The 13,580-nt window shown below is 52.6% G+C and overlaps 1 protein-coding gene across 1 annotated transcript in view; it reads right to left on the minus strand.

Annotated features, from left to right (window-relative positions):
* The window catches only part of FAM189A1 (family with sequence similarity 189 member A1), a 187,699-nt gene extending 175,957 nt beyond the window's left edge, over window positions 1-11,742 (minus strand). Inside the window, exon 1 of the mRNA XM_036012942.1 lies at window positions 11,312-11,742. Within this exon, the coding sequence (XP_035868835.1) occupies window positions 11,312-11,530 (219 nt within the window). The 5' untranslated portion in view covers window positions 11,531-11,742. The remainder of the gene's footprint in view (window positions 1-11,311) is intronic.
* Between the last annotated feature and the right edge of the window lie 1,838 nt (window positions 11,743-13,580).

Here is a 13,580-nt window from a genome sequence, read left to right on the forward strand (position 1 = left end):
GCACAAGGACAGTGTGGCCTGCGGGCCAGGAGGAGAGCCTGTCCTGGCCTTTGCCCTGAGGGCCACGGTCCCTCCTTCCACGGCCGCCACCCCGGACCCCTGCTCTGCCAGCGCCGAGGGCCGCCCACGAGGCTTGAACACACCGATGATAGGAAAGGAGTAGGTAGGAGTCCTTAGTCGCCGTCACAGGCTTCGTGCCATGCTCTTTGCTCTGATAAAACCATAAGATCCAGGACTTCTTGGCCTTTGCATAATTCAACCTCAAAATTTCCTGATAAAAGGCTTAAGTATGAAGCAAAAAAACAAAACAAAACTATCTTTTGCATACTCAATTTAAGTAAACTACTAATGTTCGAAGTCCATTTGCTTTTGAACAAGTCTTTCAAAATGAACCTGAGACAGAAAGGTTCCAAAGGTGTCTTCCTGGGGGTCAACGTGGCAGGGAGGGCAGGTGGTGGGGTTGGAGTAGGGGGCATGGGTTTCATGTTCGGGACCAGGGGAGCGGGTGATGGGTTCAGGATGGGGGGGCGGGGGGGTGGGGGGCAGTGGGTGACCAGGTGGGGTGTGGAACTGAGGCCTGGGACAACCAGTGTCATCAGTGAGTAAGACGTATTCATAAACATTTATACCCCACACCACACAAAGGTAAAATACATAAAACAGCGTCTGAGAAATACAAGAATTCAAGAAAATAAAACAGAGGGATGATTTTAACGCACCTGCCAAACCCTGTAATATATTACACAGACAAAACAATAAATAAAATAGTAAAAGATTTAAACCTGAAAAACTGAACCACATACTGATGTCTTTAAAAAACCATTAAATGATGAGGAGTAGAAATTTCACAGCCACACTCACCAGCCGTCATCAAATGAAATGAGCAGTCAGTACAATAATGCCACCCAACCTCCACCTCTCAGAAAGGACCACAGACTGATTAAGAAACATTCCTCCACGGAACCCCAGGATCAAAGAAAAAAATAAAACTAACATTATGGCCCTGACCAGTGCGGCTCAGTGGGTTGGGCAGCCTCCCACAAAGCAAAAGGTCACCGGTTCAGTTCCCGGTCAGGGCACAGGCCTGGGTTGTGGGTTGGTCCCCAGTCAGGGAGCGTGTGGGAGGCAATCCATCAATGTTTCTCTCCCTCTCTTTCTCCCTTCCCTCCCCCCTGTCTCTAAAAATAAAAATAAAATCTTAAAGAAAAAGCAAACTATAAACATCCAAAAATTAATGAAAGTGGGAGAACTCCATATAGAAATATATGTGCTACAAATATACCTACCCGCAGAATAAAACTTTAACTGTACACTTGCCTTTATTATTTAAAAAATATGACTATATATTAAATACACAACTGAAAAATCCGTGAAACCAAAGAAAATAAAACCAAATAAAGCAGGGGTGTAGCAGGGATCAAAAGTGAAAATTGATGAAGTAGAAATTGTTATAATAGGAAGCAAGGGACAATTTTTAAGGAGAAAAAAACATATAAGACAGAAAATCAAAACTTGCTGAAGGAGACAAGTTAAATAACATGTAAGACAACGAATGGTCACTGAGGATCTAGCATTTAGAATGACTCCAGGTTCACAGATGAGCTTTCTGACTTACAGAGCACACACCCTCCCTCTGCTAGTGCGCAGAGAAATATGGAAAGCTCACCAATTTCTGTTTGAATCCTCACCCGAGGACAATGCTTCTTGATTTGAGAGAGCGAGGAAGGAAGGAAGGAAGGAAGGAAGGAAGGAAGGAAGGAAAGAGGGAGGGAAGGAGGGAGGGAAGGAGGGAGGAGGGGGAGAAGGGCAGGAGGCAGGGAGAGAGAGAGAAAAGCAAAACATTGATTGGTAGCCTCCTGTACTTGCCCCTACCAGAGATGTAACTCAAAACCTAGGTATCACCCTGACCAGGAATCGAACCCACTCCTTTTGGTGCATCGAACAATGCTCCTACCAACTGAGCCACCTGGCCAGGGCAGGAAAGCTCACCAAACTAGTTTACAAAGCCAGCACAACCCAGGTCTTCCTAAAGATAGTGTATGCTTGTGTGCATGCATGAACACAGACTCCAGGCCAACTGTTCTGCGGCTGGGGAAGCGAAAATCCTCACACCCTAGCACGTGGTTCCGGCAGCAGGTTCAAAGAATGTGATAAGCATGTTTCCAAAGATCCAAGGATAATTCAACCCGAGGAAATCTATCAACCTCTTTCAGCACGTCAGTTACCAAAACAGAACAACCAAGAGATTCTGTACATGAATGGCTGCAGACATCTGCAAGATTCAGCAGTCGGGTCTTGTAAGGATTCTCAACAGAAGGCAACTGCCTGATTAAAGCACATGGAATTGTTCCTAATTTGAAGACTGGCCTGGAAAGCTGGTGGGGAAATGGTCATGGAGAACATCTGGGGGACGGCTCACAGCATTTGAATACGGACCGTGGATAATGCTGTGTCGATCTTCATCTCCTGACTTTTATCGTTGCCCCGTTTATGTCATGCCCCCGGATTTGGGAAGTACTTCGGTGTGAGAGGCCAAGGGGCAACAGGTCTGCACGGCACCCAAAAGCGATTCAGAAAAAATACATGGATGGATGCATCTGTCGGTCAACCCACCGATCAGTTTAGGAACCTGGAAATGATAAAGGGAAGGGAAGGGCTGGTGAACGTGGTTTAAGGAGAAATGAGATTCTTTGCATTTGTCTCGCGACTTTTCTGCACGTTGGAAATGACAGCAGAGTTGAAGTCATCAAAATGATCTATTAAGAAATGAAAGCGAACATCAGATGAAAGCAATGAAATTAAAGCTATTCCCAATAAAATCAAGAGCTAGACAGCACCATCTCCCTTCACACTATCTCTCAACACTGAGGTTTCAAATAAGGAAAAGGAATAAGAATATGAGACAAATATTGAGATGTGAAGAGTATTGACTCTAAAGAAACAAAACTATTTGTCGACAATGGGAATATAGATACGGAAAGCAGATACATTTACTTAAAAATGGAGGAAATGAGCCCTGCCTGGTGTGGCTCAGTGGACTGACCAGCAGCCTACGAACCAAAGGGTTGTGGGTTCGATTCCCAGTCAGGGCACATGCCTGGGTTAGGGCCAGGTCCTCTGTAAGGAGCACGTGTGAGAGGCAACCACACATTGATGTTTCTCTCCCTCTCTTTCTCCCTCCCCTCCCCTCTCTCTAAAAACACGTAAGTACAATCTGCTAAACATTTTAAAAATAAGAATGGAGTAAATGAGACAGTTTCTAAGTAAGGGAGAAACAAGCGAAAGTCAGTAGTTTCTTTGTACAGACGTAGTAAGTACTCAAGAAGGGGAAAGTTCCTGAAGAAGAGGACACGAAGCTACACAATGCAACCTGGATACCTTGAACCAGAAAGGTACGGCCCGAGCCTTGGCCGGGCGGCTCCATTGGTTGGAGCATCCTCCAGTACACCAAATGGTTTGGGGTTCGATTCCCGGTCAGGGCACATACAGGAAGCAGCCAACTGATGTTTCTCTCTCTCTCCCCCACTTCCTCTCTCTCTCAGATCAATACAGACATCATCGGGTGAGAACTGAACAAAAATAAAGGCACAGACAAGAGTCTTATGACGAAACCTGAGAACACTTTATCCATTCAAGTAGTTACTATTCATGCTGAAAATGCTCATCAGGAGATCCAGAATATGGACACACAGCACTCTCGTATACCGTGAATAGGAAGGATCATATGAAGTCTACCTTGTCTCAAAAGAGGAAGCCCTGTGTTCTGTTTATTCAAATTTGCCCGGTATGGGGTTTTCAGTCCTTTCCTTTTCGGCCTTTCTAAATCTCTTCATTTTAGGCCTATCTCTGGATCTTGCCTGGTTAGTCAACCTGAAACGCTTTTTTTAAAACTAGGTTAATTCAGCCCATTTGCATATTAATACTGTCTATACGACTGGCATCAGCTTTGCCAGGGTTTTAACTGTATATTTAAAACACTGAGGCACAAAATAAAAAGAATAAAGAATCATGAAACACGGATGCACAGCCCTGACCGGATCAGTGGGTTAGGTGTCATCCCTCAGACCCAAAGGTCACCGGTTCAATTCCCAGTCAGGGCACATGCCTGAGTTGTGGGCCAAGTCCCAATCTGGGTGCATGCAGGAGGCAACCAATCAGTGTTTCTCACACACATCGATGTTTCCCTCCTTTCTCCCTCCCTTCCCCCTCTCTAAAAATAAATAAATTTTTAAAAATTAAAAAAAAAACCCCACACACAGACACAAACCCCTTTAGAATGCAGGCTGCTGTGTGCTCGCTCGTCCTCTCTGCCCCCCTTCTCTAGGTACGTGGGAAGGGCTCTGGTGCTAGTTACTACTTTTACATTATTACCTTATATAACCGCCTTAGCAACCTCTTCTTTCAGACAGTTACTTGTTACTATGAGCAATAACACAATTACCTGGTGTGACTGCTTCTTCCTCCCTCCCTTGCATTATCCTGTGTCCAGCTTCACAGGCTCAGATAAGCTTGCCCTTCCTCTGCTCGCTCGGTCCGTGTCAAGACATCCAGTTTCGCCGCTCCCTCACACCCACGGCACAGCCACAGAGCGTGCTGGACTCTGCCCTCGTCTCCTCCCATTTCTTTTCAGCTGCATAATTCTGTGGAACCAGAACATGTAACACTTATGCGTCCATTTGCCCTCCTCCTCCCCTGCCTTAGCACTATCATTTGGAGATAAATCTACTCATGGTGCAGCCCGGGAACTTAGGAAAAACTTCACCACTTATCTCCTAGTTCTTTGAAGTTCATTCTCTAGTAAACTCCTAAGAAAGGGCTCCTGGGGGGGGGGGTACAATAATCCTAGAGTTCTTTCAAACTCAAAATCAGTGTCCTTTACATGGAAAGGGTGATGGTCTGGACACAGGACTCTTGCTCACTCAGTAACCACATTAAAAACAATGAAGCTCCAGCCCTGGCTGGTGCAGCTCAGTAGATTGAGTGCCGACCTGTGAACCAAAGGGTCACCGGTTCGATTCCCAGTCAGGGCACATGCCTGGGTCGCAGGCCAGGTTCCCAGCAGGGGGCACATGAGAGGCAACCACACATTGATATTTCTCTCCTTCTCTTCCTCCCTCCCTTCCCCTCTCTAAAAATAAAATCTTTTTAAAAAGAAATGGTAAATACAATGTGGACTATTCTTCCACAACGGAGTTCTTTAAAGCAAAAGCACAATGCCATCTGAGTTTTCAATATAGGTAGACGGGATACATGAAATAAATTATATGAGATATAACACATAAAACAACTACAACATAAGTAAGGGACATAACTGGTGATGAGCTTTCTATATCCCACCGGAAGTGGTAAAACAATGATTCCGTGTAGACAGTGAAAAGTTAAGGATATGCACTGTAATCTGTGGAGGAACAACTAAAAATACTGCACAAAGAACTACAGTTAAAAACACGAGACATGAATTAAAAGGCAGTGATTAGATAAGATTCCAAATAAACCGAAACAAAGCAGGAAAGGGGAAACAGAACAACAACATGAGGAGGGAACAAAAAGGAAAAAAGGTAGATTTAACTTAAAACATATCGGTAATTGCATTCAATGTATCAATAGAGACTGGCGGAGCAGGTCTTTGTACAAAAAGACCCAACTATGTACTATCTACGAGGAACTCATCACAGTGATTAGAGTGAGTTAAGAGCATGGGAAGCACTTTGAATATGAAGGAGATACACCGTCGAACAATAACCAAAGCAAAGTCAGAATGGCTATTTTAATATCAGACGAATTAGACGTCAGAGCAAAAGAGAAAAGTGATCGGGGATAAAAAGAGACATGATGTAATAATAAATGTGCCCATTCACTATAAAAATATATATAACTACGTACGGTGACTAACGTCAACCAGAGTCACCGTGTCCACCCCTCGACAACACACACAAACACCGAATCACCGCTGAACACCTGAAACTGACATAATGTTGTATGTCAGTTACACCTCCACTAACAAAAAAGGGTAAAACGGAATGGCGTCCCAAAGCAGAACCATACATAGATTTGTCTGAAGGCAAATAAACTGAGGGTGTTTTTTTCATCCCATGTGCAAAATCGATTCTGAATGAATTAAAATCTGAGTATAAAAAAAACGCAGGGAAAACACTGGAAGTAGATTTAAAAGAATCTTTATGAAGCCCTGGCTGGCATAGCTCAGTGGATTGAGCGTGGGCTGCAAACCAAAGCATCGCAGGTTCAATTCCCAGTCAGGGTACATACCTGGGTTGCAGGCCATGGCCCCCAGCAACTGCACATTGATGTTCCTCTCTCTCTCTCTTTCTCCCTCCCTTCCCTCTCTAAAAATAAATAAATAAAATCTTTTTTTTAAAAGTAAACAAAATGAGCACATTTGTTAAAAAAAAAAAAAAAGAATTTTTAATGGGACCTCCATAGGGACAAACCTCTAAACTGTAAAAGAGTACAGAAAACACTCTAAAGTTTGGCCAGGTGGCCAAAGACAGCAAAAACTAAGCCGATTTAGAAGTGTAAAACTGCAAGAAAATATTTGCAACACAGACGTAGCTGTGACACTTCAGATCCAATGAAAACAATGAAGTATTTGTCTTCCGTCAGAAAGAGGAAAACCTGAAGGACAGCTAACATCCTCTGCTGGGGAGCGGGCGCACAAGGGCACTCTCGTAGCGCGTAGGAGTGGCCGCAGCGCCATGTGGAATTAGCACATTGAAACCTAAGGACATCCCAGATTTGAACCACACTCTGACTAGCAATTCCACTCTGGGGAATTTTACGCCCAGAAAACAAGCACCAGCATCTGAGGCTGGAGAAGCGGCATTGTTTGTAGAAACACAGAACCGATACAATCGGAATATTCCCAGGAGGGGAATACATGAATATGTTATAATAACAATTCATACCATGGACTCTCACACAGTCATTAAAAATAATGGGAATAATAATCATAGTGGGTTACAGTGGGGAATATCTCTTCTATTCTAAATAGAACAGAAGTCACCGAGTAAGGGGTGTGGTGTCCTCTTCGTTCTAAATTGTTTTTAAAAAAACATATTCCATGTATACGTAAATTCTAACATGTTTTTATTATAAAGGGAAGTGTGGATCGCAGCGAACACTCGAGTGACACAGGTGACCTCTGGGCACAGAATCAGGGTGGAAGGCACTTGTCCCTGTGAGTTTGTGTGTACATGTCTTTGATTTTTGTGATTGCGACAGGCACTTGTTGCTTTTGAACTATGAAAAAACCCACTGGCAGTTGCATTTAAAGGAAAAAGATACACTGACACAAACTCACACAGGCACACATACCCCTAACGCCAGTGTCAGTGTCGCTATCAGCAGGTGAACCCGGCAATGTGAAAAAAGCCCCGTGTGCCGGCCTCGGATGTCCTGGGCATTAGAAACATTGTCAAAGGAAAATCATGACGCTGCTTCTTTAAAGGAGAACCACGCAAGATTGTTCTCCGCCCTGCTCTGTTAACTTTCCAGTCTGCCAGCAGAACCGTCACCGCTCCAGAGGGGTCAGGCTTTCAGCCCCGGCGGCCCTGGCGTGAGTCCTAGCTGGATGGCAGCTCAGGCCAGGGACCCCATTGGAAGGGGGTCCTCCGGTGACCGAAACAGCAGCTGTCCCCAACTCTGCCAAGGTTTCCCCCCCATTCCTCAGTCTTCCTCAACTTCCCTAAGGTAACGCCTCCCCAAGTTTCTCTCTGACTCTGCCCCTTTCCACATGCGTTTTGCACTGTCCCTAAGAAACTGGGGGTGTGACCTCCTTGCAGAGGCTGTACCTTGGACCCTGTCCCACTGGGATTGATCCAGTCCCCTTCTGCCTGCCTGGGGTGGGCAGTCAAGCCCGATGGTTAGGAGTACAGCCTGTCAAACCGGCGCAACGGAATTCCAATCTGACACCAGCCGCTTCGGAGCTGAGTGACCTGGGGCAAGTGTGAGGGCAATTTTCTGTGTCCCCTTGACTGGGCTGCGTGGGTAGATGGTGAGACATTATTTTGAGTGTGTGTGGGAGGGTCCCCCGGGAAAGAGATTAGCACCTGCATCAGTTGACTGGGTCAAGAAGGTCACCCTAGCCCTGGTTGGTGTGGCTCAGTGGACTGAGTGCTGGCCTGTGAACCAGAGGGTCGGTGGTTCAATTCCCAGTCGGGGCACACGCCTGGGTTGTGGGCCAGATCCCCAGTAGGGGGCGCGTGAGAGGCAACCACACATTGGTGTTTCTCTCCATCTATTTCTCTCTCCTTCCCCATCTCTAAAAATAAATAAATAATTTTTAATGCAAAGTGTTCTTTTTTTTTAAAGATTTTTTATTTATTTCTTTTTAGGAAGGGAACAGAGGGAGAAATAGAGAGAGAGAAACATCAATGTGTGGTTGCTGGGGGCCATGGCCTGCAACCCAGGCATGTGTCCTGACTGGGAATCAAACCTGCGACACTTTGGTTCGCAGCCCACGCTCAATCCAATGAGCTACACCAGCCAGGGCTAATAAATTTTTAAAAAGGAGAAGAAGGTGGTCCTCAGCAGCGCGGGCTGGCACCACCCAATCCTTCGAGGGCGTGACTCGAAGTAAACATAGAAGAGCAAATCCCCTCTCCGATGGAGCGGGGACACCCGTCTCCTCCTGCCTTGGGACACCCCGGCTCCCGGTTCTCAGCCCGGGACTTACACCCCCGGCCCTCTAGCTGGTGGGCCTCTGGCCGTGAGCCTCGCTCCACGCCAGCTTCCTGGGTCCCCAGCCTGCAGATGGCAGAGGGCGGGACCTCCCGCTGCCCTGTGACCCCAGGCCTCTCCTCTCTCCCCTGTGACATGCACACAGGTGTATACATTCCTCAGGTTGTTTGTATGGAGAACCCCAACTTACAGGAACTACTTAACCCCTCGGCAGCATAACATATTCCACAGAAGATGCCAAGACTTCTCGGGGCCTAGGCCCAGCGCTGACACCACCGCGAGTGTTCATGAAACGTCCCCAGGAGCGCGAGCACCAGGAACCGCCGAGGAAATGGGCAGCTACCCCATCTAGGCCCTGAACCCCACAGAGCAGGGCTGGTTGTGAAGCCGGCCACCCTGGCCACCATCCTTACGTGAAACATCTCCTTCCCAGGTGGTGTCCCGGTGTCCAGGCGCAGCGGCCGGTGTTACCACTCACAGCCACATGCGGACCTGAAAACATGTCCCGACCGCACTGGAACCAACCCCTACCTCTGAGAAGGGCAGAGACAATCAATACTCGGGGGAAAAATGGTGTTTGCTGGTATGAAAGGATTTTAAAGGAGCCCGTGGCAAATCCAGTTTGAAAAATGAAGAAAGGCCCTGGGGAAAGTGAAAGGAAAGGCAGGGGCCTGGGAGGTGGCCTGAGGGCAGACTGGACCTGAAATCTCTAACGGGCCAGCAGAGTCCTGGTCAGGCAGCTCCTTTGGTTGCGGCTTTGTCCCTTGCACCGAAAGGTGGTGGGTTCGATCCCCAGTCCGGGCTCGAACGGGAGGCAACAACAACAATATTTTTCACATCGATGTTTCTCTCTGCCTTCCTCTCTCTCTCTAAAAGTGAACCAACATATCCTCGAGTGAGGACTTTTTAAGAGTTGGGTTGCTTTTTTTTAAAGGTAAGCAGAGTCTTCTGTGTTCATTGCTGTTCCTCAAAGCCCTGAGGCACGTCCGCGAAGAGCACACGTTTATGGAATCACTCTCAACCACCGGAAGCCAGAACTGATTTCCACCAACAGCTGCTGAAAGTACTAACATTGGGAATGCCAGTCGCATTCTCGTTTCACGTATTTCTTTTAAGTCTTTAGAACGAAATGGAGCGAATGTACATTTCCCCACAGGAACAGCCTCCCTACGGTGTCCAATGCACGCTTTCCCTTTCAGGTTTATCATCAAAAGGCAGTCCTTGGGGAGCCCCGAACCCTCGGCTGAGGGCCAGTGGGGGGGGCACAGCAGCCGGGAAGTGCCCCTAGCCAGCCTGCCCCCTGGAGGCGGGTTCCAGCGGCCACAAACCTCGGCGCCCACGAGGCGGACCACACGAAAACAAGACATACTAAATCGTGCCCAAACCCGAGCAACAGATGTGTGAAGACCAGAGAGTGGCGGGTCCGAATGCCTGCCTCCGGCCTCCCCTCCCGGATCCGGACGCGCACAGCCGAGGGCGCTCTCCCTCTGAGTCTCCTCCTCCTCCGCCGCCACCGCCGCGCGAGCCTCTCCCCGCGGGTCTGCGATCCGCCCGGAAAACCACCGCCCCCATCAGGCTGACCCGCCACACCTAGGTCGATCCGCGCGCCCGAGGGTCCGTGGGGCTCCGATCTCCTTCTAAAAGGCACGCAATGGACTCGGAGAACAAAGGCCAGCGGCGCCAAAGACAGGCAGCACCCCCCCGGCAAGGCCGGGGCAGAGTGTTTAACACGCAAAACTCCAGAACGAAGAGCAAACACTCGGCGCCGAGGCCGGGGCTGCATCTCCCGAGGCGCCGAGTCGGCACGGACTGAGCGCGCCGGGAAGCCCGCGAGGACGGAAGGGCCCCAAACGCGGGGACGGAGGTCGCGAGTTCGCGGGCGCGCCCGTCTAGAAATACCCGCGCCGCGTCTCTCCGTCCCGTTTGCACGGGTCCGATCCTTTTAACACGGGAGGGAGAGCAACTTTCACCAAAAGGCTCTAAATGGCAAAACACTTAACTGGTGGGGGCCTTCAGTGAATGGAGGAGATTCCCGGTGGGTTTCTCCCGCGGACGTTCGGCCGTCGCAAGCTTCTCCGAGGTGGGGTCCGCAGCCTGAAACCCGCCGCCCTGGTGGTCTCCGCGCACACGCCCCCGCCGCCGCTGCGGGGCGGCTGCCCGGTCCCGCCGCCCGCGGAGCCCGCAGTCCCGACGGACGCGGGAAACGCGAAGTCCCCGCCGCCGAGTCGGTGAGCGGCCGCCGCGGGACGGGGGGGAGGGGGGCTGCGGCGGGTCCCCGCGCCCTCAGCAACCCCCGGGCGAGGCGCACGCGGGGCCACAGCCCCGGACCCGGTTCACACCACCCCCCACCCCGCCCCGGTCTCGGCCGCTCGGCTGGCGCGGCGGGTCCCCGGTCCCCAGCGCGCAGGGTCCCCGAGGGTCCAGCCGCCGACCCACGCGCGCCCGATGCCCACCGTCTCCCGGCGGAGGGCGGGCGCCCGGCTTGTTCCTCTAAGAAAAGTAACTGCGGGATCAGCGACAGGGACGGGAAAGGACGCCTCGACAGACGCGACGGGGGTCCCCGGAGTTGCTGCGCCCAGAGTTGTGAAGTCGCCCGCCCGGCCGCGACACTCACCGAGAAGCCGGCCCAGAAGGGGCAGGAGTGGCGGACGCGGGCCGAGGTGGTGAGCGCCAGCGCGGCGAAGCTGACGGCCACGATGAGGCAGCCGAGCGCCATCTGCGTGGCCCCGAGCGCCAGCACTATGCGGGAGCGGCCGGGGCACTGGCGCAGGCGGGACAGGCTGCGGGGCAGCGCGGCGGGGCGCGGCGCACGGGGACCGCCGGCCGGAGGCATCGCGCCCGCGCCCGCACGCCTCGCCCCGCTCCCGCCGGCCGGCGCCGCCTCTCCTCACAGAGGGTCTGAAGCAACTTGCGCCGGGCGCGGGGACGGGGACGGCCTCCCTGCGGGCCCCGGGGGCTGCGGCGGCCGCTCACCGGGAACCGGCTGGGCCGGGCGGGGAGCCGCGCGCCCGCAGCCCCTGCTGGCGCCCGTGTCCATGCCGCCGCCGCCGCCGCCGCCGCCGCTCCGCAGGGCCGCCCGCCGCGCGGCGCTGCGCTGCGCCTTCTCCCGCCCGCCCGCGCGCTCCCCGGCCCGAGCGCGGGCGCGAGCCCCGCCGTCCCCGGGCGCGAGCCCTGCCGCTGCGCGCTGCGCCAGCCCCGTGCGGGCGGGGAGCGGATGGGCGCAGGTGCGGCGGCGGTGGCGGCGGGTCCGAGGCTCCGAGTGGGCGCTGCAGGCGGATCAAGGGCGAGAGCGGGGCAGCCTGCGCGGCCGGCGGCGCTGGAGGGGCCTGGGAGCTGGGCCCGCGGGCGGAGCCGGAGGCCGGCCCAGGAGGGGCGCGCGCATTTGGGGCGGGGGCCTGGGGGAGACCGCGGGGGCCTGGCGGGCAGCGCAGGTGAGGGCAATTCCCACGCGCTCTGCTCCAGGTGTGGAGGCGCACCCTCTCCAACGCGTAGCCCGGAGGTCGGCGCTGCCGCAGCTCCCCGGCGTCCGGGCCTGCCCCTGGGCGCCGGGCCCTGAAGGACGCTGCTCCGAAGCCTCCCCGAGTGCACCACGACGTCTCTCACCCACCTGTCACTGGCAGGGCTCTGGATGCAAGCAAAAAGTTTGGGCCTAAGACGAGTGGCCAGGATAAGGCTTTAAATACCTGCTTATCGGCTTCCTTGGAATGCCAGGAGAGCTTGCAAGCTCTGAGGGCCATATTTCGCCTTGGGGCGGGGTGGGTGAGACGACTGTGAGACGGCCGTGCGGGAAAGGCCGTGTGGACCCCCGCAGAGACCCCGGAGTGTTAGGAAGTCGGAGGGATGAGACACGAGGTGACAAAGTTCGTGGCGCTGTTGCGGGGAAATGGCGGGCTCTCCGTCCGCAGCCCGTGGCAGATCTCTGACAGCGCCCGGGGTGGGTGAGAAACACTGCAGCCTCCGGGGGCTTGAAACCCCCCCGTTAGAGATATGGATTCCTTGGGGGCTTGGAGAGCCTCTATTAAAATGCAAATTCCTCTGGAAGGGGCGATAGCTCAAGCCTCTATCAGCCAACACCTTGGCGGGGATGGGATTTATTTTCCAATTTAATGGGATGGCCGAGGGAGGCACGGGGGGGTGAGGAATTCCGCAGATAAAGTGGCTGACCTCGAAAGGCTGGCCGGAGGCCAAGGCCTCTTTCTCCTCCGGTTCGTCTCTACAACGTGGCCGAGCCCCTCCCCGGCGCCACTTAGAGCACAGATTTCCTGGAGGCGCTTTCCCTCTAGAAATCTGCAGGGCAGCGAGGAGGAGGACCTGCCTGCCAGGAAGTTGTTCCCCTTGTGGTTACCTGGTTGGTTCACTCATTCATTCATTCATTTGCACCTCCAACAAAAGATCACAAAGGGCTGTCTGAGCACCGGGTACTCTTTCAGCTGTTATGAAAAATAGGAAGGTGCCTCCGAAAATTACACGGAGAATTTACTATATGACCTCTGTGATCCAGCAGTGGCACTTCCGAGTTTGTGCCCCAAAGGTAGAGGGACTCAAAGAGATATCTGCATCCCCATGCACTTGTAGCATCATTCACAACAGCCAAAGTGTGGACATAGCCCAGGTGTGCATCAGTGGATGAGTGGATAAACAGGATGCGGTGTGGTAAAAAGGTGGGAAATTCGGACACAGCATGCTGAGCGAAACCCGTCGCAAAGGGACAGGAGGCACTAGTGACTTTCGCAGACACAAGAAGGCCCCCGCGGGTGGCCAGGGGCTGCAGGAAGCGGCGTGGGGAGCTGGTGCTGGAGGCAGACGATGGGCGAGTTCTGTGGGTGGATGACGACGATGACGATGGTTGCACAGTGGGACCGTCCTGAATGCCACGCCACACG

Source organism: Phyllostomus discolor, chromosome 12 (assembly GCF_004126475.2).
Source record: "Phyllostomus discolor isolate MPI-MPIP mPhyDis1 chromosome 12, mPhyDis1.pri.v3, whole genome shotgun sequence".
In the NCBI taxonomy this organism is placed as follows: Eukaryota; Metazoa; Chordata; class Mammalia; order Chiroptera; family Phyllostomidae; genus Phyllostomus; species Phyllostomus discolor.